General features: G+C 40.6%; 1 protein-coding gene across 1 annotated transcript in view; it reads left to right on the top strand.

Moving 5' to 3' along the window:
- The window catches only part of LOC128439663 (protein unc-13 homolog C), a 98,464-nt gene that overhangs the window by 5,554 nt on the left and 65,261 nt on the right, over positions 1 to 27,649 (top strand). Inside the window, exons 2-12 of the mRNA XM_053422039.1 lie at positions 7,021 to 7,043; positions 7,661 to 7,707; positions 8,826 to 8,904; positions 11,337 to 11,342; positions 11,514 to 11,585; positions 15,692 to 15,911; positions 17,016 to 17,243; positions 21,117 to 21,258; positions 23,227 to 23,396; positions 25,657 to 25,772; positions 25,928 to 26,091. Coding sequence (XP_053278014.1) covers positions 7,021 to 7,043; positions 7,661 to 7,707; positions 8,826 to 8,904; positions 11,337 to 11,342; positions 11,514 to 11,585; positions 15,692 to 15,911; positions 17,016 to 17,243; positions 21,117 to 21,258; positions 23,227 to 23,396; positions 25,657 to 25,772; positions 25,928 to 26,091 — 1,267 coding nt within the window. The remainder of the gene's footprint in view (positions 1 to 7,020; positions 7,044 to 7,660; positions 7,708 to 8,825; positions 8,905 to 11,336; positions 11,343 to 11,513; positions 11,586 to 15,691; positions 15,912 to 17,015; positions 17,244 to 21,116; positions 21,259 to 23,226; positions 23,397 to 25,656; positions 25,773 to 25,927; positions 26,092 to 27,649) is intronic.

Raw genomic sequence — 27,649 nt, 5'->3', positions numbered from 1 at the left:
ATTCTTGTTGAAAGGGGCAAGGGGAAGAAATGTGAGGTCGAAACAACAGCTAATATGTGCTTAAAACGTCTGTCAAGAAGTCTGAATTTTGTGACCACAATCAACTAACCCTTATTTACTCATCATACTAATACAATTATATATCTGGCTGTCCTGATTAATTTACAAAGTTTGTGCTTATGTTGATGCTGAGAGGTTATATTGTAGCTAACACTTGATAATTCTACAATTACACTTAACATCACAGTTTTTTTTTTGCTAAATCTTAAAGAGTTTATAGAAACATCAGAGATTATTTTTGTGTCATTGAAGACTGTCATTGAAAATTTATGATGTACAAACCGCCAGAGATTGTAGCACGCATATTGCAAAAAGACTGAACTGCAGATTTTTCCACAGTTTTGGAATTAAAGACTCTAGAGAAATGTTGAGGGAACTAAATGATTTAATCACAAATTAATTTAAAATTTGTATTTGACAAATGTTTCTTTAATTACAACGTTACTTCAAATTGTCTTCTTCAATTCATTATATTAAGTTAATTAAAATATTTAAGTTAGGTTAGACACAGACATGTTTAAGCCTAAACCAATGGTTTAGATTCACAGAGCAAATTAGCTTTGTGTCTATGTAGCTGATGTGTGCTACCCCTACTCGTGCTCTTGAGCATGCTGACTGGTCTTGGTGGTAGCTGTGAAGGGAGTCTCAGCAGTGCTACCACTTTTGCCAGGCCTTTCTTCAACTGGCTACAGCAGCGTCTGTATTCAGATGCTAATTCACACTCCCAAGGGCATGCTGTAACCAGGTCAGCCTTGCTTGGAATATTTATAGAGGTCTGCTGCTAGTGAAGTTTGCTGTTTTCTCCTGGGGAGGCAAAGGAGGTAGATCCTCTTTATGCCTAGTGCAACATTTCCTAAGAAAGTGTGGATATGAAAATGCTAATGCAGGGAATGAAAGATCTTTATTGTTTCAAGTGAAATCATCCAATACAAAGCACTGACTGATTCAATACAGTTGTTTTCATCTGAATGTTGTAAACAGGGAAATCCTTTTCTCCACAGTTTATGCTCACAACCCAGAGGAGCTACGGCATAGCTAACTGTAGGGCCATTCTTCAGATTGAACACACACAAACTGTTCAGGCATACCATTGACATCAATCTCAGGTGATCCAATCACAAGTGGTCAGCTCTAAGAAGGCAAATTAATCATGGCCCACATTGAACCACCAAGTATTTTTACACTTGGTGTTTCCCAGAGTATTTAATTGTGGCTAACTCCAGAAACTTTGACTTCCACATATTGTTTATTATATTTCTTTTTAATTAATGGTTTTGCATTTGCGCCGCATTGTTCTGGTCAGCTGATCTTAAAACACACACATACACACGCACACACACACACACACACACACACACCCATATACATACATACATCAGTCTCTTTCGGAATAGCTAAAAACAACATAATTTTGGTCTTTAAAAACAGAAATCATGTCCAAGATTATTTACAGATAGAGAAGGGAAGTGAGATCCAATCACATTGGGTCACAAGGGGTCACAAGGGGTCACAGGAGACAAGTGTGGAGATGAATGCTAATCGGGGGTGTAGATTGAGGTACTTAGAGATGTGATCAGATCACATGAGACTGATGTTGACACAAGGCCTGAAGAGGGCCCCTTGATTAAAGTGTTGCTAAATCGTTCTATCTTAAACTTCGTAATTTATCCCTGAACTTGCACTAGGACACATTCTTAATAATTCAGATCAAATCACAGTTTTGACTTTATCTGTACACTTCTTATCTCATCTAAATGACAATAGAAGCGAGTTTATTTGATAAGATGAGGGCACAGTAGCCATTTTAACCCAATGCAGTTTCATGCCTACGGGTTTCATGCCTACAGGTTTCATGTCTACAAGGCAGAAAACATAAATAGAACTGAATAGAACAGAATTGAACTAAATAAACCTGCCTGCCAAATGACAAAATTTGTCATTGTTGAATAAATTAGGACTGAAGAACAGTGAGTTCTAACATCACTACTGTAGTTGATGCATTTCTATAGAAGGAAATGGCCTGATCCTTTGGTATAATCATTCATCTGTTCATCAGTGAACAGACTGGTAGGCAGAGGCATTTGGGACATTCCTATCTCATTCTGTGCTACCACATTTCATAAAGTCCAAGACTGGCGGGCTTCAACCTCTCACTACAGACTTATTCTGTCATGATTTGTTTTGTCCCTGTGAGATTATTAATGATGCAAGTGGTAAATATATCCATCCATCCATTATCTATGCCAGTGTTCTTTGAGGGTCATAGGGGGAGCTGGAGCCAATCCCAGCTGACTTGGGCAAGAGGCGGTGTACACACTGGACAGATTGCCAGCATTGCAGGGCCAACAAACAGTGACAAGCAACAATTTCCCACTCACATTCACACATATGGTCTATCTGATTAACGTAACCCTAATCTGCAGTCTTTGGACTGGGGGAGGAAGCCAGAGTACCTGGATAAAACCCACATGGACACATAGAAGAACATGCAAACTCCACACAGAAAGATCCCAGGCTGAACAGTGATTTGAACCAGGAAGCTTCTTGCTGTCAGCGACTAAACATCACAACACTGTCGGGCCTTCGCTAATATATGATAACATGAAATTATTTGGGATATATGTGATTTTAATTTGATTTTAGATTTTGTATTGTTAAAGAATAACAAAGTATCCAGATCCATAAGTAGTTCTAGAAAATGTTGTGAATCTTTTCAAAATCTGTAAAATATGAGCAAGCACTGATCAACCCCTGGCATTATGAATAAATACCAACTATAAATGGGTTAGATATGAAAATCCAGCAGATCAAATAAACAAATGAATAGTCAAAATAGTACGTGGACACATTATAGACAATAGTGTCCAGTTGTTCAGAAGACTTGTCAAACAGCACATTAGTTGTTTATCAGTCTCAAATGATGCTGAATTACACCACTGAAAACAACAAATGAAGGCAGAGCTAGTCAGTGTGGTAACCAGTATCAGTAATGAATAGGTGACAGATAACATTTAAAGAAATACCCTAAGGCTATCAAGCAGACTTTATCAAAGGTGTTCGATGTGCTTGTTGCCTGGACTTACTCGAAGTGAAGTCAGGGTCCAGTGGTGTGGCTTGGCTGAGGCATGCTAGTTTACCGCAGCCAGAGATTAGCCGCTGCCAAAGAGGGGGAGCGCACAGTCCTTTAACACAAAGGCTGTAATTTTAGTGTTCCTAGCAGCCTTCACAAGTATCAAGTCATCATGGCATCCCTTCACTCGTAGTGTTTGACTGAGGAGGGGACTCACCTGTACTCAGCTAGGCTAGCTGCTGTGTTGATGTCAGTGAAGAGCTTAGCTTAACTATAGGAGTGGGAGCTTTATGGTTAATAAACATTAATACAAAAAGCCAAGCAGTAATGTGATTCCATGACAAGCAATTCTTTTTTTACTTTGCTAGAAGAAAATAACACGATAGATAACGTGTTCCTCCGGGTGGTCCCCTCCTCCTGGGGTTTGCCTGTCAGGTGACCCACACAGGTGTTTGTGTTCTCACTGACGAGCATCATGGCGGCTGTCAGGAGAAACATGTCAGTTTAAAGTTTTTGGATCAAACAGTCGGCTTTCTTTAGACAGCTTTCTGACAGAGACAACATCCTGCAGGCAGGTTGGGTGGTGAGTGAGCTAGGAGCTAATTGCTAAGAGGCTGATACTGTTGGTTTTGGAGTTACCTGACAAAGTGAAATTGTTCTTACGTGTCAGTTTGAATTGAAGAACAGTTGCAGAGTGTGATACGACGGGAGGGTTCCTCCTCCGGGCTGTTTACACTCACTGCAACTTTAATCACTCTGAAGACTGTAGCTGAGGATATAAAAAAGCAACGCATCTAATGATGACGCTGATGGATAGAGATGTTTCATGGTGGACCTTTTATAGACCCTGTCCCATCAGTGTGAATCAGGAAACCATCACAATGAGCCACTGTGAACAATATCATGTGTTTTAGTTGTGTTATTTTTATTGGAAAGTAATCTGAAATTACTTACTTTTCTATTTTTCAACCATAGAATGTAAAAAAATATCATGAATAAGTTAATGATGACAGTGTAATTAGTTACACAGTCAACTAATAGATTTCATTGTTAATTAATCTAGATCTGCGATTAAGAAACACCAGCCCGGACTATGAATAGTTATTAATAATATTAATATTAATATATAAGTAGTATTTTTGTCACGTTTAGTCAAATACAAATATGTGACTTGTTTAAGGCCAGGATTTAAATCAATATTTTTTGTTGTTCAGTCTGTAGAAGAAATCTTTGAATTGCAGATTTATAGCAACAATAAACTAAAATTCCTGCCCTGACACTAAATGTAAATATGGTGTTTTTTAAACGGTAAAACCACAGTAACCCGCAACCAGGTTCATCTGGTGAGGGCAGTCATCCATACCACCCACAAAAGACATTTTTTCATCCATGTTTATTCATGTCACCTAAGGCAAACTTTGATCAATATATTGCATGTCATGAATATTGAGCTAAAGTGCTGTTTGTCAGTCGGAAGGGATGAAAACTGGCCTCCAGACCTTTTACCACAACATTCCCCAAAATAATTTTAACTGATCTGGGGTAAATATAAACTCTCCTAAAATCGAAATATCTATATATACATTTTTTAGAAAGGAATAGAGGTTGAACAGAAAAGTAATCTGTGAAGATTGGAGATGCTGTTTACAGAATTTGTAAACGTTTTTATCGCAAACTGCGTCTTTGCTAAATGATGAATAAACAAATGATTATACATATAAAAAATCTTTAGTTGATGATGCTTACCAGAGCAGATGCAGTCTGTCTCGATCCCTGGACAGAAATAAAATACTGTACGTCACCATGGACCCCATAGTCTGTTTCCCCATTACTGCTCTGTTGTCTCTCTGCTGTGTACTCTTAGAGTAGGGTGTTCCAAACGCCTGCAGTAAAAACATAATAGATGTTAGGGTTTTCTAATTTTGATTGACTTACATTCACACCCCGGTCTGCACCTCAGTGCACTGTGAATGTAAACATGTTAATATATGGCTGTGTGTGTCGGAGGAGGGCTCAGTCCTGGTTGTACTATCAGCCACGTGCAGGCTTTTCTGCTTCAGTGAGCTCTGATCTATGCACAGTGTGACCATGTGTGTCGACACTGAAGTTCAGGATTCACTGCTGCTGTTGCTACCTTGATTATTTTGCCTGCACGCACTCGCAGAGGTTTTCTACCTATCGATTCTATTTTTGTGCTACACATATAAGGCAGGAGTGGAATGAGGTTTATATCAGCACCCTGTAGTCTATCTGTGTGAGCTTGCTGGTGGAGGAGATGGCTCTATCTGTAAAGCCGTGCTGAAAGTAGCTTAGCTGATCGCTGTCCATGGTACCCACTCTGAGCTCAGCTCCTCGCTGAGTGCTGTGTCTCAGTGTGTGTATGGAGCTTTTGGTGCCCCCTCACACACTTTAATATATTTTCACAGATATACACATGTCGTGTCTTTACGTAAATATTTTTTTTCTTCTAATTTATACAAACTAATTGTCTGTGGAGTTTCATAGTGTATGTAAGTATGATATGTGTGGTTGATGTGGTTTATGGTTAAAGTGTTTTATAAAGGAAGTGACAAGACCTGCTTCAGTGAGAAGATAGTTGCTTGGCAATAAAGCAATATAAACAAATCTCGCAACCAAAATTTGGTCGATTGCAATATAACAAAGATTCAATTTATATCGGTATATCGTTATTTATTATGAAAGCACAACACATGAAAAAGTATGACACATTGATCTAGCTCAGATTTGTAAAATATTTTGCCTATATATTAAGTGTTTATCTTTCTCTGCTCATTAAGAAGCCCTTAAATTTAGAAATAATCATTTATTGTTGTAGTTGTCAGTATTGACTGAAATATATATTTTAATATAATTTTTTGCCAAATCGTCCAGCCCGACATTTCAACTCTCACTCAAACGGCCTCTTCATTGACTGGTGGAGTCCCAGGCAATAAGAACTGAAAGTCTTTAACATGAGAGGTGAAACATATTGAAGAATCTAGCTGGCTTCGAATAGCACTTACAAAGATATACAATCGAATTGTTTTTATCTTGACTAGAATGCATCTTTAATGTTTTTAAAATATCAATGCCTCCACAAGGACCACTCATCATGAAAAGATGTGTGCTTGTGGTGAGCACTAATGGCTGTATGAAGCACTCTGGGTAATAGCATCCACCAAACACTATGGGCTTCGTTCTCAATACATGTGCAGCACCAGAATTATTGCTGTTTAATGATTATCAATTCATATTTACGTGATTGTTTTGTCAACTTTCAGGTAAACTGAGAACAAAATGAAGACGATGAATCACATTGTTGGTGTGAAAACAACTGCATGTTAACAGTGTTTCAATGTCAGTTTAATCAGATGAGCAACTTGATCTTTCTCTTGTGAACAGCTGTTTTCTGTTTCTAGCACATTAGATCATGGTTATCTCATCATTTATCACCCATGGGTCAATAGCACAGTAATTGCACCTCGGCAGTCTTGCTTATGCGGAGGGTTGGCCATTTCACAGTTCATCTCCAAAATGGCAAAATGATTTTAAGCGCTTACACTTACCTAATGTGTCTCCATAGCTAACACAGGTAATGTTACCGATCAGAGGCATTTTTTTATTATTTGTGCTGCACTGGTTTAAAGAAAGATCTTCATGTTTCATAATTTGTTGTATAACAGAGGTTACTGGTTCTACTGTGTGTACTGTTTCCCTGTGTTTATAGCCTTCCTCCCTGAGGCACATGTTGACTCTGTCTCCATTTCTGCATAATTTGTTGTCAAAAGACAGTAATAGTAGATTAGTGTCCAGAGAGCGCATAATGTCTTTGTCTTTTGGTGAGCTGCTCTTTTCTAACTCTGCACCCTCCTGTCATTTTCTCCTTTCAGACGCCAGTGCTTTGGATTCTCAGGTTTTAAGTCATTGTTTATCAGTTTTCATCTACAGTACAACCATCCAGTCACTTGTGATTTCATTGCATGTGCATATATGTTTTTGTTGTTTTTGTGTTGTGTGATTGTGCGTTCTTGTCGTATCCACCTGAACTGTCAGAGTGTGTGTCTTTTACATTGTAGACAAATAGATGTAAGTTATACAAGAGAATGTAGCATGGGTTATTTGCTGTCACTTTGTGCTGGTTGTCCTTTTATCAGTCTCTTTTCAGAAAATGATTTGTGTTTCAAAGTGGACATTTTGGCCAGTGAGGAGGGAGCATTACACAATAGGCAAATCTGGCCTGAAGCGCCAAGAGCGGCAAAACTCTCAGTCTTGAGCCCACAAATTACATTGATGTGGAGTAATTTGGTCTTTTGCCTGTGGTGCTTCCCTCCCTTCTCCCTGTGCTGCAATTCTTCCCGTCTATCATTTATCGTATCCTGAGTTGACCTCCAAATGTACTGTATTTTCCCTAAGTACATTTTCTTGCACTGTATTTTTGTTGTTTAAAAGTCCTTCTGAGTGCTTTGTGTTTAGTTGTGTGCACTCACATCGTATTCCTTGTCTTACATTAAGTGATATTTCTCTCCACAGCCTCGCAGTCTTTTGGATCCCAAAGTGCTCGGCTTGCAGACTGGAGGGTGAGTGGTGGCTCACACACTGATCTGATCAGTTTGCAATTACACAAATCCGAGCGGCTGTTGTGTGCCCCCATGCTGCGGCACATGGTGCAGAGAATTTGCAAACACACAGATTGTCTGACGTGCAGCCGCAATGAGGGATAGGATGCTTCCCGTTTTTGTGTCATACCACAGCGAGAAGGCTGATATACAAGATGCCTCATGCCTCCATGACATCTGTAAAGGAACTCGTCCCCTTGGCTGCACATATGCGATTGTTTACGAATAGTTAATTATGAAAGTGATTGGGGATTTGGGATCAGTGATGAAGCCAGCTGTTGTCATAGGTCACGAGAGTTAAGAATGGCTAATACATATATTTACCCAAGCTCATGACAAGACTATGGAGCCACCTGCAGCGTTTACTGTGCATAAATGCAGCGAGAGCAGGGGGCCTTGGCAGCTCCTCATGTTCTGTATCTTTAGGGTCATACCACTGATGTCACTGAGAGGGCTGACAGGAGAGCTTGAGCAGCTCTATCTGTGTGGAGGCATTGGGACCTGGATGTCATGTTGAGGTCATTAGGGAGGCGTTGATTGACAGTTTAGGTAATTCCATCGAGAGCTTCACAAGAAAGGAGAAGGACTGGTGGGAAAGCAGTGAGGGATTGTGCACAGGACAGTTGGAAGAAGGAGAGCGCAAGATAACCAAAAGTGTGGTGAAGACTGAGAGAATCATCTTAAAATAACTTTTTCCCGATACGTGGATTTGCATAGTTTTAGCTGCCGTTGGCCTTGACTAACGTGCAGATTACTATCTTCTGCATTCATAGTGTGTATTATAAATCCAATAGCTATGGATCTGTAAAAGCATATCTGCAGCAATACCCGTGCAAATTGAGATAACATGGATGACGGGGGAGCCTGTGGGAACGACAGAGGTTGAGAGGAGCTCCAGTGTAGATGGTCAACACCATGTGAAGTCAAGAGGAAGGGGTGAGACAGGTTAGGTAGGAGCCATGATCCATTGTGTTTACCAGCTGTGTAAATCAAGACCCCACTCTTTCACCGTAGTAATGTCTCCCCCAGTGTGGCATTATTATGTTATTAATACACCTTAAATCTGTCTGCTTCTCCAGGACTGGCAGTATTCTTTATGGTATTGACAGCATGCCGGATTTACGCCGCAAGAGGACAGTGCCGCTTGTCCGAGACCTGGTGAGTCATCCGCCCCAACAAGGTTATGTGTGATTTATGTCAACTCTATCTCAGTGACCCCAAATTAAACCACACAGAGTGAGTATGAACCTCTGCTGCAGACAACTATTTTAATTGGCAACCTGCTATAATGTGATGAAGATTGACAGTGTTTGTTTCTTATCTTAATTTCCTCAGGACCCTAATATTATTTGGGCTTTGTTATCTTTGTCTGAGTTTGAAATTTTTAATTATGACATGTTTGGTTCACTTTGTGATAGAGATGATGTTGTATACTTATGTAGACCCGATATGCAAATTAGATATATTTAAAAATATATCTAAACAACGGAAATTAATTGTGATCAAATCAAGCCAATAAGAAGTTTATATGGTGATTAAAGCAACCACTTAAGTCCCTTGCTGTGTAGTGTAGATCACTGCCTACTGGGGATATTAAATATAACCTAAGCCATAACGCTATGGCTTGATTAATTACCCTAGAGAGTTTTTAAGGCATGGCATCACAGCGATGCTTCTCCATTTGTTTTTACTGTGACATAATGTGTTGTAACATATCCCACAGAGAGGCCTGTTACAGTGCAGCCCACTTGAGCACTGTACAACGCCTTTAGTCTTTCTGATTGAGAGCAGGCTATTGTGAGACCAGTTAGTATTTCTGTCTGTATATAACTGTTTGTCTATTATGTTCTGCATAGAGTCTGTCTGTCTTGTGTCTGTTTGTTTCTCATCTTTATGTGTTTCAGCCAAAACAACGGAAATATAATCCCACTCACTAATTTAAGTCTCTTTAAAAACAAACCTCTACCTGTTGATTTAGAGTTTACTGTGAAATAATGCAAATAGCTGTTTATGCAAATTTATAATACAGCTTGATGTCATACACATAGATGCTGATGAATGTTTATACCACAGTGAACAACATGAGTTGATGCTGTATTTGTCCATATCTCTCATGAAATTAATAACCAACAATGTCTTGGTAAGTATAGGATGTCGTTTTTAATTTTCAATTTATTTGGATTTTGCGTGTATATTTACCATCCCTACATAGACCCATAACAGCTATGGGTGATATTTTTCAGTGAGTTGTCAGATTTCACCCTCGCCGATGCCTGGCCATTTTTCTCCCTTTTTTTTCCGTTGCTCGGCAGGTGTCGTAAAAATTTGCAACTTGAAATGTTGACAACTCAACCCAAAAATATATCCGAGAGACTTCATTGACTTCTGATTTAACTGTGTGAGGCTTTTAAATCATGTAAAAGTGACACTGAGAAAGCCTTTTACACTTGGGATGAAGTCACTAGTCAGCAAACAAATTGGTCCCCTTTCATGCCTCTCCTTTGTCAATGTCCCACATTTGCTTTGCGATTGCTTCCGGCCAGCAACAGCGTTTGATTGGAACGGACAGTAGGGTTCCCCCGTATACTGGTGGGATGCGAAAACAAAGAAATAAAAACCAAAAGGAATGTCGAAAATTAATTCACAAGGCACTGAACGCTATATTGTAGCCGAATAGATCATATCTGGACAGAGGGTCTTATTGTATCGCCCGCAGCAACCTCAGCAGTGCTGGTGCATGTTGATAAACTTACATCAACACTCACAGTTCATGTAGAGGTCACGATTCCTCCTACATTCTCCATGGCTTCCATGGATCTTTACCGTAGCTGGGCTGTACGGACAAGAGGGTCGTGGTAAAGACTGATCCAATATTGTCAGCTGTCCATGTCTGCATTCCTCTGTCACGTAACTTCCTCCAGTATGGGATACATGTTGATCAATTTCTGGTCACCCAGACTCAATTGAGTTTTATATGGCTAATTTACTTGTGTGTATCTGTGCGTCTGTACTTGTGCGTTACCTGTTTGTGTTTGTGCGGGTGTGTACTTCACATGTTTGAGTAAGTTATTGGATGTTTGGGCAGATTTGTGTGTGTGTGTGTGTGTGTTTGTTTTCTTTCTTCAAAGTGTGTGAGTGTGAGTCTGTGTTGTGCCGTATAGCTGGCTTCACCCATACATGAGTGTGTGTGTGTGTGTGTGTGTGTGTGTGTGTGTGTCTAGTATTTATGTTTGTGTCAAACTAATGTACAGAGCAGACAGCAGAAAATATGGTCAAAGCTTCATCCAATAGAGAAGTAAATATAAATGCCAAGCATGACTGCAGTTTAGCAACCTCCAATGCATGAGTGGATAAAGAATCATGCAACGGCTGTATAGCCTCTCTTGATGAATAGCTGAATCTTTCTAGAGCTCTATGCCCTATCAAGCAGTCCTGCATGGCAGTTGAGGCACCTATGCTCTCAGTATGGAAAATAAATACCACAAATTCCTCTGCTGTTTGTGCCTTTAACATGCGCCTCCTCCCACTCCTATGCTAATTAAATGTCTTTATTCTTTCACCCCCTGTTCACGGCCTCCTGGAAATCACAGGCTTTGGTAAGCTCACTTTCTCTGTGCACCTTGATCACCCGTTCACAAGCCATTTAACTCTATATAGATGTGTTTTCTACATGTGTACATTCATTGCGATGAATACTGCATAAAAGCGCAGAAAGGTAAAACGGATCAGTGAATTTATTCCTTTTCATCTTCTTCCCTGTCCCTCAGACCCTCACTGCTCGAAAGGCAGGCATCTCGTTCGCTCTGGTGAACCGGTCCACCCTGAATAATGAGGACCTGGTGAGTACTAACATCCCCGCATTGCCTGCACGAAAATCAGCTACTGGCTATTATCAAATCTTACAGGATAATGGAGGGTTCTTCAGGGACATGGGCTGCAGGACCAATGTTCTCATTATATGTCAGGGAGGTGTTTGGAGAAGAGGTTGCTGGAGCTGAGACGGATTTTTATTGCCGCTCTGTTTTGCTCTGGCCGTTGTACTCCAGGGCTCAGGAGCACGTTGCCAGGAAAGCAGGGTTCCAAAATGAAAATGAGATGGACTGCATTAGTCACAGGCTTTATTTCTTTAGATGTACACAGAGTTACCGCATCTGTCTGTCTGTCTGCCTGTCTGTCTGTCTATAACAACACTTTATTAAAATCGTCTTTGTAGCCGGCAATTCATTTTTCTACTGTGAGCCATGATAATGTTCACTGGTTTGAGACACAAGGGATTTTAGCTTAATAAAACAATGAATAGATAAAATGATTCTTAAACAAATAATATTTTGATGATCTTGACCCAGATAAATTCATTTTTGGATTATAGATAAACCTTCTGAAAGAGGTTTCAGCTTCTTAGCTGTTGGCAGAGCTCTGTGTTCAGAAAGGAGCTGCTCTCAGATCCGTCAGCTCACGGTTTAAATAGACACACAGTCTACGTTCACTGACTGAGGGTCTGGTCATATTTTGAGTAGGAACTAGCAGAGAATACATTACCAACGTAATTTTTTTATTTTTTATTAAAGCAGTTACATTTACTCATTACACCAGTAGACACTTATAATACACGATGAGCTTAGTCGTACACATTTCTGTGTAAACAAGGCACAAATATTACATAGAGGAGACATGGCCCTGAATTTGTCTGCACCTATTTGTGTACATTTTCAAGTCACTTAGCTTTTTCTTTCTCTTGACTTGGTGCTCATGGTGCACACGGCCAGTTGCCCTAAAGTGAGAGGGTCTTGATTGCTTACTAATAGCTGGATTTGATTAAAGGAGCTTTAGGGATGAACAGCTCATGTCCGCGATGAGGGTGAAATGATGTGATAGATGCATTGTGTTGATTGGTGTATGAAGGGAGCAGATTCTTGGGCTACAGTGGTAAGTAAGGCTTGGACTTTAGGGATAGACGTCCAGTGTTCTGATTAGGAACAAAGAGGAAAGAGTGGATAGTTGTTGGCTGAGGGGAGCTGAGTTCAGAACAAATGCAGATTGTGTAGCTTTGTTAAGTAGGACAAGCAGATGTCAGAGTTTTATCTGCTGCATTAAGTCCAGGAGAGTGCTTCCCTGTGAGGACTGCGAGTGAATGTGAACGACCATATGCGGTTGTTGAGTGCAGAGGATCCAGGCGCAGAGAGCAGAAAGGAATAAGAAAAGGACTGCGAGAAAAAGGAAGGAGATGAGCATTGAATCAGAGAAGATCAGAGCAGAGAGGGACTTGTCACCATGACCCCCTGGCCCTGATGTCCCTGATCAGGCAGCCATGTTGAACAATCCGCCCTCTGGTCCTTGGAGAGATGTTTGGATCTATTTAGAATGCGTCCTTCATTTTTTCCTCTTTTTGTCCAATTTCTGTCTTCACATTGGCTTCCATCAGCACACTCCTGTAGGTTTTTACCTCTTTCAGCTTAAAACACATGATTAAAATGACTTGCTCTGTCACTGGCGACCTATAGAACGCCTGATGTGTTTTCCTTCTGCGTCATGTTTCCCATGTATTTGCTTTTTAGAGCAGAATGGAACATTATGTGTGGGCAGACTAACGGCCTGTGTGTCCGCTCAGTATTCAGAGCTGCATGTGATCTGAGCAACACAGACTTTTAACTGTGACTGGCAACAGCAACTGGGGCCATTACCTGCTGAGACAGAAGCTGGGTCTCACTTGTGCTGAGGAAGAACAAAGCCAGGATCCGACGTAGTTCAAGGACTGTCTGGAAATAAAATGTGATGTGCTGCTGCTATTTGGCAATAAAACAATATCAATAATTATTGCCATTTAATTTCCATTAATAGCATTATATCAAAAGTTCAATTTATATGGATATAAAGCTCATTCAATGTGTAAGTACAGAGGGGATATATGATCTACTCCAGATTTATAAAATATTTAGATCTTCATCAAGGGTTTGTCATTCTCTGCTATAGATATCGACTGATGTGAAAATATTCCTCTCAATTATATATATTTTTTTATTTTTCAATAACCCCATGTGATACTTTAAGCAACTTAACATATCAGACTGGTTCTCAGCAGTACAATATATCACTGGTTTTACAATGCTTGCCTGTGCTTTCAATCCAAATACCTCCACCATGGATTTTATGATTTCCCCCTTGACAGTCTGGTTGTTGGTTGGTTTGTTTTTAAGCAAGATTACACAAAATCTAGATGGATTCACACGAAATTCGGTGAAAGGATGTTGTATCAGATCCGGACCAGTGGGCGGATCAAGAAATATTTATTTCTACTGAAGCTTTTCTAGTTTGAGGTCATCTTTTAGATTTTGCCAGACAGAAAAAAATACTGTAAATGGTCTAAATGTGATACTTCCAAGATGTGTTGTGAAATGAGGAGGATGTCAGATGACCGGAGGTTGTGAAACTGGAAAGGAGTAGAGATTGGATTTCTCCTCTGTCATGTTGGTCTCAGGCGGAAACTGCAGCTGTCAATCACTTCAAGCAGTGTCTTGCACAAAATCACCAGGGTTACCTCGCAGTGTAACACATGAGACTCACACATGCTGCACTCTTCCTAAATCTGCCGAGCTGTGTGACATATGGTGTCAGGACTGAGAATGTGGAGAAAGAGAGGTAGAGAGAAGGAAGCTGGGACATTTTCAAAGAACAGAAATAGATGTGTCAATGAAATCACCATTTAATTAGTTATACATCATTCCAAGAACTAATCGGAAATTAGTTACAATCATAACGTGACTCACTCATCTCCTGCAGGCTGTATCAGAATCAGACCGTTCAGTATTAAGTTTGGTGAGTAGAAGGCTTCCAGTCGTGACCTTAATGTAGTTGTGGCTAAATCTTCGACATCTGCTTCATCTCATCGTCCTCAGATTAAAAGAGAAATCTCTCTGCTTCCTTCTGTGTTTTATTAAAGATCCTCCAGCGTTCTGCTGCCTCTCAGTTGCGTCAGCAAACTCTTACAACGTTAGATAGCCCCGTTGTCCTGTCATCTGCTGCCTTTTAATCATCTCTGCAAGAGTGTGTGTGTGTTTGTGTGTCTCTGCCTTTCTGAGTGGGCAGCGCTGAAGTCTTAGCGGTAGAGTGCAGAGCTACTGTTCAGGTGTTAAAGCACATTGTCAACACACTGGGAGCTGACAGCCGGGAGAAGGGGGAAGGGGTGAGGAGAGGAGAGCAAGTGCCTCTTGAAGATTTATTTAGCCGCCATACATCTCCTTCTCTTTCTCTGTCACTTTCTTTCTCACTTGCTCTCTGGCTCTCTCAATCTAGATAATGCTCACTTTTAAAACCTTCTTTACAGCATCCATTGATTCTGCCTCTAAGAATTGGCAAGTCCCGCTTCTTTTTCCTGTCCTTGCGGATGGAAGGGCTGTGGCAGTAAAGCGTTCAAGTTGAAGAGGCCGTCTCTTACACAGCAGTCAGTCGAGACAGGCCCCCAGAAGAGTTTAGTTTTTTTGTCTGGAGGAGTTTTTGTCAGTAGACCACTCAATGGAAATAAAGCCTGTGGGCTAAGGATGCCGTTAATCAAAGCTTAATTAGATGTAAGTCTGATTTACTCTCTCTGTTGACGATAAGGTATTCAGGAAGGGACCAACGTAGCCCCCTACATGTTATCTCCAGGAATAACGAAATCCAGGAAATGAAGAGAGAAGCTTGAAATATGCTGCTGCACTGATGAATGATAGCTGCAAAAGCTACATAATTATCAAAATTATGGCTGGGCTGTTTTTGTGTAAACTTTACTCAACCTTTGTGTTATTATGTTGGCCATAGTGTTACTTCAGCAGTTTGAATTCAGTACTGCCATGAGTCTTACAACATGAGCTGCACCTATATGGTTTACCTCTAACCTTGATCCTTTTAGCATTGTCATTATACCAGAGTTAATATTACATGTCCACAATGCCTTCTCTTTCTTTTTCAGAAACTACATGTCTTTAAGAAGACTCTCCAGGCTCTGATCTACCCAATTTCATCCACAACACCCCATAACTTTGAGGTGTGGACGGCGACTGCACCCACCTACTGCCATGAGTGTGAGGGACTGTTGTGGGGCATCGCCCGTCAGGGCATGCGCTGCTCGGAGTGCGGCGTTAAATGTCACGAGAAATGCCAGGACCTGCTCAATGCAGATTGTTTACAAAGTAAGGAAAGAGATTGATGTGCTCATCAACACTAATAGGCACGGGCTGAGAAAATTCAAAAACTAAAAACACTGTGTGTTTGCGCACACGCGTGTGTGTGTGTGTCTGTGTGTGTGTGTGAGTGAGTGAGAGAGACACAGAGAGAAAAATACTGTCAGAGAGCAAGTATGATTTTTGGCCTTAACAGCATCTTATAGAGAACTATGTTAATTTTCATGATTTCACAGTCAGTTATGATTGATTATTTCTTCTAACAATGAATTGATACATCGAGATTGATTGAGTCTAAAACCATGTGGTTTGTCTGGGAAGGGGCTTGTGTTAAACTTCATCTATGATATTAACTCTGTAGTTTTTCCCTCCCTTGACGTTTCTGAATCATTAAATACCAACAGTACAGCTGCACTACATGGGCGTTGTTATGGGGATGTGTGTAATACATATAACATCTTTCTCTTAGACCCATTGCTTCAAGTGACATGGTGCATTTATTTCCCTCAGTCCAGTCACTTGCATTCATTACAGGCTCTAATCAGCTTTTCCAATCAAGCACACCCTCTTGTTTCAGCGTACAATAAAGGGAACAATGGACTTGCAGGCTTCAGGATGGTTCCCCCCACAGCAATTCTCACACACCTTAAGTGGATTAGCGACACTCTGGCTCTTATAAAAGTCTGTGTTATTATATCAGTTACACACTAGTAGAACAGTTCAAACTGCGATTCATCTATGTCATTTTCTGAACTCTTGGCACTGCAGATACATGACACAGATAAAGAGAATTAAGCTTCACGCCTGTCTTGTAGAGGCATTCACATGAATAAAGACGCACCCGCACCAACGTTAATACACGATTTCTCAACTTGCACACACGCTCACACAGTCAGTGTGTAAAGTCACACTGATGCACATTAGATCGGATTTTATGCTTGATGCTTTAAATTGTACAGCATAAACCTTATTTAAAAAATGGAACTGTAAGTCATATGATGGATACGCAGAACAAATGCCCTGCCACTGAGATGCATCGCCACTTTAAATGCCACTGTATTAAATATGCAGACCAGTGTGCTTAGACACTCTATCACCGTTTGCTTTCTTCAGGGGCTGTGGAGAAGAGCTCCAAGCACGGGGCGGAAGACAAGACCCACAATATCATCATGGCTATGAAGGAGCGCATGAAGATAAGGGAGAAGAACCGTCCTGAAGTGTTCGAGGTGATCCAGGAGATGTTCCAAGTCTCCAAAGAGGAGGTCACCAGCCACCTGAAGACGGCCAAGCAGGCTGTGCTCGACGGGACCTCCAAGTGGTCTGCCAAAATCAGCATCACAGGTTAACCTGATAAGACTAGATCATACAAGATACAATACTAAGATAAGATAATTCTTTATTAGTTCAACATGGGGAATTTCCCATGTTACATAAGAAAAGTGGAAAGTAAAAATAGAATCATCTTTAAGACATAATGATATAGTAATAAATAATACAGGATTGCCCGTACAGCATATTTTAATTACACAAACAGAAACTATGTATTCAATTTATCAAGTGTGTATATATATATATATATATTTATATATATATATATATATATGAAGGATATAACATCACTCACACATTTATCCATCAGCAAAACAGTGACAAATATGTTTTACCTAGTAATGGCTTAACACTGCTTCAGGTGACCCTTGACCTATGGACTATGACCGTTAACCCTTTGCTCAGTCCTCTAACCCCAAATAAGCCAAACTGTCATTACAAGTCAAGCTCATCTCAAATGATAAACACTGCTATTGTAATTAGTATTTACTTGCTATTAACCTCAAGATTGTGGTATTTAACCTCTGACATGGAACCACAAACAGCAGTGCACATTTAATTAGAAATAGAAATTGATGCGGTGGCTTCGAGAGTAGTTTGTTAATATTGCTTTGATGGCTACTGCTGGATCACCATTGTGATGGCAGTATCTAATGACACTGCTGGTCATCATATTGATTTTGAAATCAAAACACAACTTGTTATAACAATCTTCTGTCTACTTATTCACCTAGCCTAGTTCCGTTTTAACAAAGAAGTTAATCTATTTGGAACTCATTCCATGACAAGTAGTTATAATGAAAACGAGACACAGGTTGACCAATGGGAGTGCATATCGGGTTACAATAATGCTTTACCAATGTTAGATTGTTGCACAGTAAATACAAAGCACATCAGGGTCTGTAATAAAAAAGAGACTGTGCTGAGTCTTATTATAGGTTAAAAGTACTTGCTGCAGCCGAAAGAAATGTTAATGTCTTTTTCACAGCTCACTAGCATGCTAATCTGTTGTACAGACACTTTGTTGAAGTTGATATTACACATTGGCTGATGTAAACAATTTGGGCATTTACCTGTGGGCTGATGGGAAGCAGGATGTGGGACACAATCTCAGTCAATCAGGTGTTCCCTGGGTTTTCTCTGTGTGTGACTGTTCTGTTGAAGACAAGCTTATCTGCTGCTCGGTCAGGATTCAGAGAATTGTAGTGCATTCTCTTGAACTGGAATTTGTCCATTTAATTTACATACACAGTAAATGCCATCATGTATATGAAGTTGCATCAACACACATGCAGTTTGAGATGTAAAGAGGGGGCAGGTGTAAAGCCGAGCTCAACCTGCCTGCTGAGAACTGAATTTCCATCGTGGGGACATTCACAGCTACAGCAGAAACTACCTGATGACTTCTGCCTGCCACCCAAGCACAGTAAAAACTTTACTGGTGTTTTTATCGCCCACCCATGCACTGGCATTTCTTTCGGTGCTTCCAATGACCAGTCCAGAAATGACAGATGGGTCAATGTGTTTGAGGGAGAGGGAGAGAGAGGGAGAGAGAGGGAGAGAGAGAGAGGGAGAGGGAGAGGGAGAGAGAGAGAGAGAGAAAAAGGCAACAGTGCAAAAACACTAAGTCAGATCGTTTTATGTTATTGTGGGAGGTGTAAATGAAATCTGGGTTATTATGAAAGGAAAAATCAAACTTTGGCATACTGCCACAGTCTAAGTAATTAATGGCAATGACTGTAGTTAACTGACTAATCAAAAACCGTCATAAACTTGCATCTCTAACCTCAAACCTGGAATCGAGTCCGTCTCTGTGGTAACAGTGCCAGGCCCAGCTTGTTTATTGCCTGCCACTTCTTGTCAATGTCCCCGAGAGAAAAAGAAACGGAGAGAGGGCAGACAAATAGAGAGCGAGAGTCAAATCATTAGATTGGATTGAGAAGAAGAGAGGAAAAAGTAGAAAGAGGGAAACCCGGGAGAAAGAGACTTGATGTTAAGAAAGATCCAACGTTGCCTCGGACAATTTCACAGGGGTTTATTGAGTGGCCCATTTTAGACTGAAGCTTTTGATTTGTTTTTTATTTATCACTTGTTCAATAAAGACCCACTGGCATTAGCTCTGACAGTGACCATGAGACATTGTGTATCGGGTAAATTCGAAGGCCTGGCTGGAAATACAAACCCGCAGACCAGGCATTCAGTCATCGGCTATTTTAAAATCTGCTAATCATTATTTCCACTATTGTACCTGTAAATGCACCAATCACCTCACTATCAAACATGCAGTGAGGTAATATAGTGCATCAGTACACTAGTGTTTTTTGATATGTCCTGTTTTTTATTGTCTTACAATATCTCCTGACAATGTTTTGACTTACAATACATCACACTTCATGAATGCCTGGCTTGCTTGGTTAATGTTTTAATTTGGAATGATCAGAAATTATTCTCTGCACGCAAGAAGGAAGATTTGATCCGTTGATACTTTCTGATATGGTCTCTTTGTTACTCTTTATTGAAACAAGACAATCATAACTAATTTGGTTCGAGCAAGTTATTCATCTTTTCTTTCTCTTACCAGCAAAGAGCTTGATAAACGGTTCAGGTGATGACCTACAACTTAGGGGTCTAAAGTTTGAAACAGAAAACATAAATCCAGTTACATTTAATAAAGGAACAACACTGAATTGTACTTAAGAGAAGAGTGAAAGTGCAGCCGTTATTTAGTGGGATAAGTTATTGCTCAGATGGGGAATATTTCTTACTGAAAACTTACCTCATAGGGATTTTTCTGGTTTTCCACTTCTTTGTACACAGTAAATGTGAAGCATGTCCTGTAGTTATGTGAAGAATAAACATTGTCAAATGCTACTGGAAGTAGACGAGATTGGTATATGGACAGTTGTGGAGAGTTAGCATATAATGTCAGTTGTAGCCCCTCCCCCAATTCCTCAATAAAAATATGTGGGGGAGGGGGCTTCAGCCACGGCTTGGTGATCCTACAAGCACTTAGTTTGAAGCACACTGACCCCTTTATTCATTTGTCAGTGTCTTAGGCCCCTCGTTTACCACAGGAGCAATTTGATTTTCAGTGCTCCTGGAGCAGGCAGGCCGTGGCTCTTGAAACCTCTACATCCTGCCCACCTTCTCCTGTCAGCATCGGGCTCAGGGATATATATGTACCCTGAATTATTTAGACTGTTACTTATGCATATTTGATGCTCCAGTGTCCTTTTTCCCTTTTGTGGCACTGTGAAATACTACTGTCTCTCCATCTCTGCACCTTTCCCTCTCTCTGCGTATAGAAGTAAGATCCTGAATCACCGATCTTTCTTTGAGGCCAAGTCTTAGCTCAGCAGGATCATTTTAAAGTAGTGGGCACACACAGGGGTGGATGGCTACCTATAGCCAGGATGTAGAAATAGATAAATCCTAGAAAAACTGAGCATATCTCCAAAAAGATGAATAACTGCAGTTGTCATTGAACCAAAGAGCTTCTTTGTTGCCTCAGCTTTTGGCTCAAGTTGTTGTAGGCAGTGACGGTGCTTGATATTAAAATTGGAACCTGTAAGGAGCCCACACACAATCGAAGTAAATAAACCAAATTCAGGCAAGTAACTAGTAAATACTAAAATGAAAATATAGTGGTAGGTCATTCAACGGGATTTAGAAATGTATATACAACCTCACCCACCAAGCCCAGTGCTTCCTATTTTGAGTCTTCCAAAAGGAAAATTAAAATGTCATGCCACTTTGTTATAATTAAGATAAGGCCAACATATATAAATGTAAGGATTCAATATTTGTATGCACAAAAAATGTCAGATGTTTTGCCTATACAGTGCTTATATGGATATTCTCTCTCCATCTCTGTCTTGTCTCCAGTCATGAGTGCACAGGGCCTACAGGCCAAGGATAAAACTGGCTCCAGCGACCCGTACGTCACGGTCCAGGTGGGCAAGACCAAGCGCAGGACCAAGACCATCTTTGGCAACCTCAATCCAGTGTGGGATGAGAAGTTCTACTTGTGAGTGCTCTTTATTCATTTGACCTCTGTCCAACCAATAGAATCTCAAAGCATGAGTAGCTACATTCAGACAATTCTTTTTTAATGGCTCGGGGAAATAACCACTGTTATGACATGCTACTCACCAGCTGCACTCCACCGATTTTGGAGATCCAGCTGAACACATCAGCTTTATGATGGCTTCCATCCATTCAGAGAACACAAGTCTCCGCCCTGTTATTTCAACAACAACATAAATCCATCTGTACTTTAGTGCTTTGGAGGCACTTCTAATGCCTCATGACTTCTCTATTATGTTGAATGGCCCCCTCTTTAAGCTATTCTTCTTGGTCAGTGAATTGCATAGTTGCCATTTAGTCTACGGGTTCTGCTTCTGCTTCATTTGTTCATACTCTTATTTTGTTCTCAAACAGCAGCAAATAACACTGTTGAGCACATGTTTAATCAAAGAGGTTATTCAGCAAGTAGATTGTAATGAATGATTATGATGTTTGTAGAAAAGAATATAAAATGTAGCCTTTGACAACGCTCTGCAACACATGCTATGTCTGAAAAATAAATAGAAAATCAAAGCTATGTGATAGCTCAACCGAAACCTGGGTGCAGAATTAGAGTGAGTACTTATTAGAAACTGTATAGTTAAAGCTTTGAGAGGAATGTTGTTCTAAGATTTAAGCTCTTTTGGGCCACAAAAAAAAACGGTTCAAAACTGAGCATTTGACCCAGGTCTTTCTTTCCAACCCACCAGAAGATCCCTGCACATTATTTATTCATTTTTTTCTTTTCTTTAAACTGTAATCCTCTTGCTGTGTATGGGGAAAGGATCAGTGAGGGCTCGTCATGTTGACTTAACCCGAAGAGAGAGTAGCTTAATGGCATTTTATTATTCATGCAAGAACTGAGATTTTTTGCTGATATCCATAAAAGAAGCCATAAATATTTCCCAAAATATATTTTCTCGGAAATGTTAATGGCAAACAATAAAATACTGTTTATTTTTCGTTTATCTATCTTTATCGTTTATCTCAAAAAATGTAGATCCTGAATTTATGCTTCAGTATTTATTGATATTAGTTTTTGTTAGTAATTTTTGAAAACTTATACTGACATGTGTGAACTATAATAAGATTTTCTGTGTGTTTGTGTTCTATTCCAGACACAGACTAGGCTCCACACCTGTAATGAGACTCCAGGAGGGGCTATAATAAAACTTTTTCCCATTACTACAGGGATGTAGATTAATAGAGCGATACATTACTCTGTGTTTGGCAGAGAGCAAAGCCTTGGACTTGTGGTGCAGCAGCAGCAATTGCTAGCGCTGGAAAGGGATTAGTCAAAAAGAAAATACTGCAGATATTCTTTCTCTGGCTGTTGCACCCAAGATGTCATTAGAACAAAATGTAATCTGTTGGTTTTAATTCCAGAGCCCAACCGTCTGACCCTATCTAAAGCTAAGTGCTGTGGCCACCTCTGTTCTGTTTAGCAGTGTCATGTGAAATGTCCGCCAGCATATGTACTAATGTAAGAAGGGCCAAAGAGATATAGCGCTTTCAGGAATAACAAAACCCCTTCCCTGATGAGCTTAGCATACATTCGGACAGAATATAAATACAAAGATGCACGGTAAAGGTCGAGCAATGTCTTGGGGTGATTCTTCCTGCCAGCCAGGGAGCCCCTCTCCACAATCCCCTTCTAAACACGCACACCCACTCATACCCATCCATGTGCACACACTAATACACACATTCCCTTCAATTGAATCCCGGCAAGACATTTTTCTGCATATGTTACTTAGAAAAGGGACGAGATATATGTGTCTCTGACTTTACATTCATGCTTGAATTGTGCATTTGCTGCTCCACTGAATCCCCCACTCCTATGAGCTGGCACTGAATATGCTGTTGCTGTTTGTGTTGCTCATGTTGTTGTGATTGTTATGACCTGGCATAATCATCTCTCGTCCTGCAGCGAATGTCACAACGCCACTGACCGCATCAAGGTGCGTGTGTGGGACGAAGACGATGACATCAAATCACGGGTGAAGCAGCACTTTAAGCGCGAGTCAGATGATTTTCTGGGCCAGACCATCATCGAGGTTCGCACTCTCAGTGGAGAGATGGATGTTTGGTACAATCTCGGTATGTTACCCATTTTAGCTCGGTGTCTTTTGTTACAGCTTAGATACAATGATGAAATGATAGCGGAACATAATACAGCACTTATTCAGATAAAATGATGACTCATTTGGAAAAAAATGCTTTGAAATAAGACCCCTCTCTCATTGTCATGGCTAGCGATGATTACATTTTTTGTCATACACTCATGGCTGTAAAATGAACATTAGATTGATTTGCTGCTGATGAGGCTCAGTTTTGCTCAACATTAGATAAATATACAGAAACAGACTGTGGTTTCCTTCCATACTTGAAATATGAAACAGACAAAATGGAGATGTACCACCCAAAATCATGGGGGGGGGGGGGGGGGGCAGTGTATTCAGTAATTCAAGGGAGACAACTGTATGTTAAAAACCTAAAATTTCAACTATGGGATAACTTTTTGAGAAGAGACTTTGCGAGTTTGTAAGAAAATGCAGGCCTCTAAATGATGTAACTTCAACTGGGACAAGCTGCCTTCTTTCTTAAAAGATACTCTAACAGGACCTCTTCCACAGTCTGTATGTTTGTTGTTGTCAAGATTCTGCGATACCCTTTGATGATTGTATTGGTTAACAACCATACCAACATAAAGGATCCATGGGAGTATGTGCAAAAGTACGATTACGTAGTTTGAATCAGACAGATCTCTTTTTGGACGTAAGGGCCCATTTAGTACCTTATATTTGATATTAATGAAACATTTCTGTCTACAAAAAGTAGCCTCTTAAACGTTGAATATTGTCTTAACACATGCAACCATTCAAGAATCTGTTCTGAGTATAAAAAAAAAAGCCTAGGGTTATTTAATATTTTTTTAATATAAGGAGCAGTATAAAAAAATTACACATGGAGTTTGATTTTTTAAACATTATTTCAGGCACCATTTTTTGACCCTGTGATAACATTGGTAAGTCTGCAGGTTTGTCTCAGATGTGAACTCTTAACTCAGTGTTGTAGAGGAATCGTCTCAGCTTAGGATAGTTTTTAAGATTATAAACAGGGTTGTTGAATTTTAAAGTTGTGGATATTTACCAGTTGATGTTGATGCTTTAGTCTTTCCCTCTTGTATGTCACTGGTTTCACTACACAGCACGAGTTTGGCAGCATGATGGGAGCTCCCACTTCTGTTGAAGTGACTGGCGGCTGCTGTCATTGTTTGCCTCTCGAGCTAAAAGGAAGCAATCTGTGCTAATACTGACCCCTGCCCACTGCGGCTGCCCTGTGCCTTTTTAAATGTCCAAAATGAATATCTAAACAGGCCATTGCGGGTGTGGGTGTCACCCCCTCCAGCTGCTCTCCTCTCTAAGCCTCTTCATCTCCTCTTCAATCTCGGCTTTTGCACTTGCAGCACTGTCGCTTTGTCACGTTATTATGTTTCACTTGTCTGACTCTTGACCAGCTGACTGTAGAGGAACATTTCATACATTCGAAACACAGAAGATGATTTTTATATGAGCGCGCACATGGGGGGGGGGGGGGGGGGGGGGGGGGGGCAGCTGTGAAGGCACCCCAGCAGCTGTGAAGTCATTAGCTCCAGGGCCTCTTGGCATTGTGTCTCCCTGCATTTGTGTGGTTTTGTCACTCTGCGTGTATCTACTGTACATGCTTTTTAATATAATTACAGAAAATAAATTAAATTCTCCAAAAATACACCTCATTTCAGCTACTGATAATCTAGTGCAAGTGTTTTGTTGTACACACATGCGGTGAGTCAGTCATTGCTGTTGTCTTGGACATATGATGTCATACCCCATGTCTGATTAATGTAATTTCTCTTTTATGTGTTTTATATGTCATGAATATTGTCAAGGACACATTTCTAACGAGGTGGGAAGTAATATTGTAGCTTACTTTTACATTGTTCTCACGGAGTGGAGTCACTATTTATATCCTTGAACTTTTCTTCTTCTCACTGACTGTTGTAAAACCATGAGAACATTTTAAACTTGTTCCTCTTCCTCTACATTGAGAACATATTTAAACGTAACTCAGAGACAAACTAGAAATCTCTCCTTCTGAATTGTATTTGTTTAGTTGTGGTTTTTATCCTTTCGTAAACACATAAGAATATTTCTATACAAATAAAGCTTACAGTTTAATAGCTTTGTATAATGTTTTACACTAATACATTTTTTGTGGTTCTAAGGACATTAGTCAACTTTTTGCCCTCCCAAGAAGTGGCTTGTTTCATTTGAACTGATTTCCAGTTATGTTCAAAATCAGCTTGTTTGTGTTACAGATAAGAGGACAGACAAGTCTGCTGTATCTGGTGCCATCCGACTCAAGATCAGTGTGGAGATGAAGGGGGAGGAGAACGTGGTTCCTCCTCACGGCCAGTACACCTGTTTACATGAGGTAACAGTTGCAAAAGGAAACCAAAACAAAGTTACAGGGTTGTAGTTACTGATCTGCAAAAAAACGATGTTTCCAGCTGCGATATGGGTCCTTTGATATGAAACCATTCTTCACCAGCGTAACCCGTTGATCCTTATCTTTTGTGCCACTCACAGAACCTGTTCCACTACCTGACCGAGATGAAGAACAACGGGGTGGTGAAGATCCCGCAGGTGAAAGGGGAAGAGGCGTGGAAGGTCTACTTTGACGACGTGTCTCAGGAGATAGTGGATGAGTTCGCCATGAGATACGGAGTGGAGTCCATCTATCAGGCTATGACGTTAGTACCACCCTGATCTATGGCCTTTTACCTCACCAATCTGTCACTGTCTAATTTGGCGGAGTGGAGGAGAGACAGAGAGGAGAGGTGGACAGGAAGAGACGAGAAGACCAGAAAAGTAGTAAAGATGTCCCCTCAGCAGAATCAGAGCTGGGAAAACTGTTGAGCTCCCAAGTTTGATTGATTAATTGCTAGTCACTGGGAAAAACTCCTAACCTGCCTTGGTCACATTGATCATGGACCTACATAAACAGTCTCACTTCCTCATCTCTCTCTTTGTCTCTGTGAACCTCTGTGACCCTGTCCAATAATGAACGTCTCTGTCTCCCTTTGTCCCATACACACTCACACGCACTCACACAAGCACACACAAACACACACACGCACGCGTAAAGTAGGCACATGCAAGGACAAGCCAACTGTCACTCAAAAATCAATTGCATATTGATCAAGGTCAGGCAGTGTTACACTGTGCAGTGTTGATGTGTTGTTTACCCCTACAGAAGTCTGCATCATCACTATTAACTCCTAAGCTGTTGTAGACATGAACTGAACTTTGCAGCTACTCTTGTATTTTCCCCAGAGGAGGTGAGAACGCACTTGGCCGAGTGAGAGGCTCTGCAGTCTCTGCTGACTTTCTCTGCCTGGCCTCCTGGTATAAGTCTGTAGAAAGTCAGGGGAATGCGATTGGACACAGCGGGGGGATCCCTGCGAATGAGAGAGTGAGGGGGGTTGACGGCGCTTATAAAGCGCGACCGATGCAAAAATGAAAAAAAAAAAGAAATAAAACATGTCTCCCAGTGAGAAAGCGTTGACACACATATTGAAGAAACCGACAAAAACGTTGTGAATGCAATCTGTGCACAGTCCCCCCCCCCCCCCCCCCCCCCCCCCCCCCCCGCTGTGATGTGTGGAAGGCAAACTGCAGGTAGAATCCAGTAAATCGGCTATGGAGTTGAACCACAGGTCAGGTCTGAAAACGGCTTTAGATACATCTGTCTTCCAATACACTGTCCACTGTAGCTTTGCCTTATCACCATACAGCTGATATTGTCCTTAACTTTACTAAGTCTGATGCACCCCTTTGATTCATTTTATGACAACTTACCCAGAAGTCACAAAAGTTGCCTACATAATATATTTAATGGTTTACCACCTTCAGGATATGAATGTCAGCTACCCTACATATGGGCATAGTTTTAAACAGCACAATTTACCTTATATTATGCACTTATTTACCTATCTGAGTTCTAGCCGTAATAACCATTGCCCTCTTCTACAGGAAGCTGGCTGAAGTTGGGCACAAACTTAAATTGCATACACAAAGGCCAAGAGAGCTTTTTGTGATTTAGAGTTTTCTTGGTTTGGTTTTCTTTGTAGCAAGAGCCCAAGATGAATAAACCAGTTAATTTGAAATAAACAAAAGGTTTGTGTCAAAAAAACTAATAAACTTCACTGATAGACTTACTAGTGACTAATATAATGAAATGAAGTGAAGCAGCTGCATCAAAAAAGGTGAAATGCCTTCTTTCATGAGCGCCATTCTTTCTGTTATATT

Source organism: Pleuronectes platessa, chromosome 1 (assembly GCF_947347685.1).
Source record: "Pleuronectes platessa chromosome 1, fPlePla1.1, whole genome shotgun sequence".
Taxonomy (NCBI): Eukaryota; Metazoa; Chordata; class Actinopteri; order Pleuronectiformes; family Pleuronectidae; genus Pleuronectes; species Pleuronectes platessa.
The sequence above is the reverse complement of the archived record's forward strand: the minus strand, read 5'-3'. Positions and strand labels throughout refer to the sequence as shown.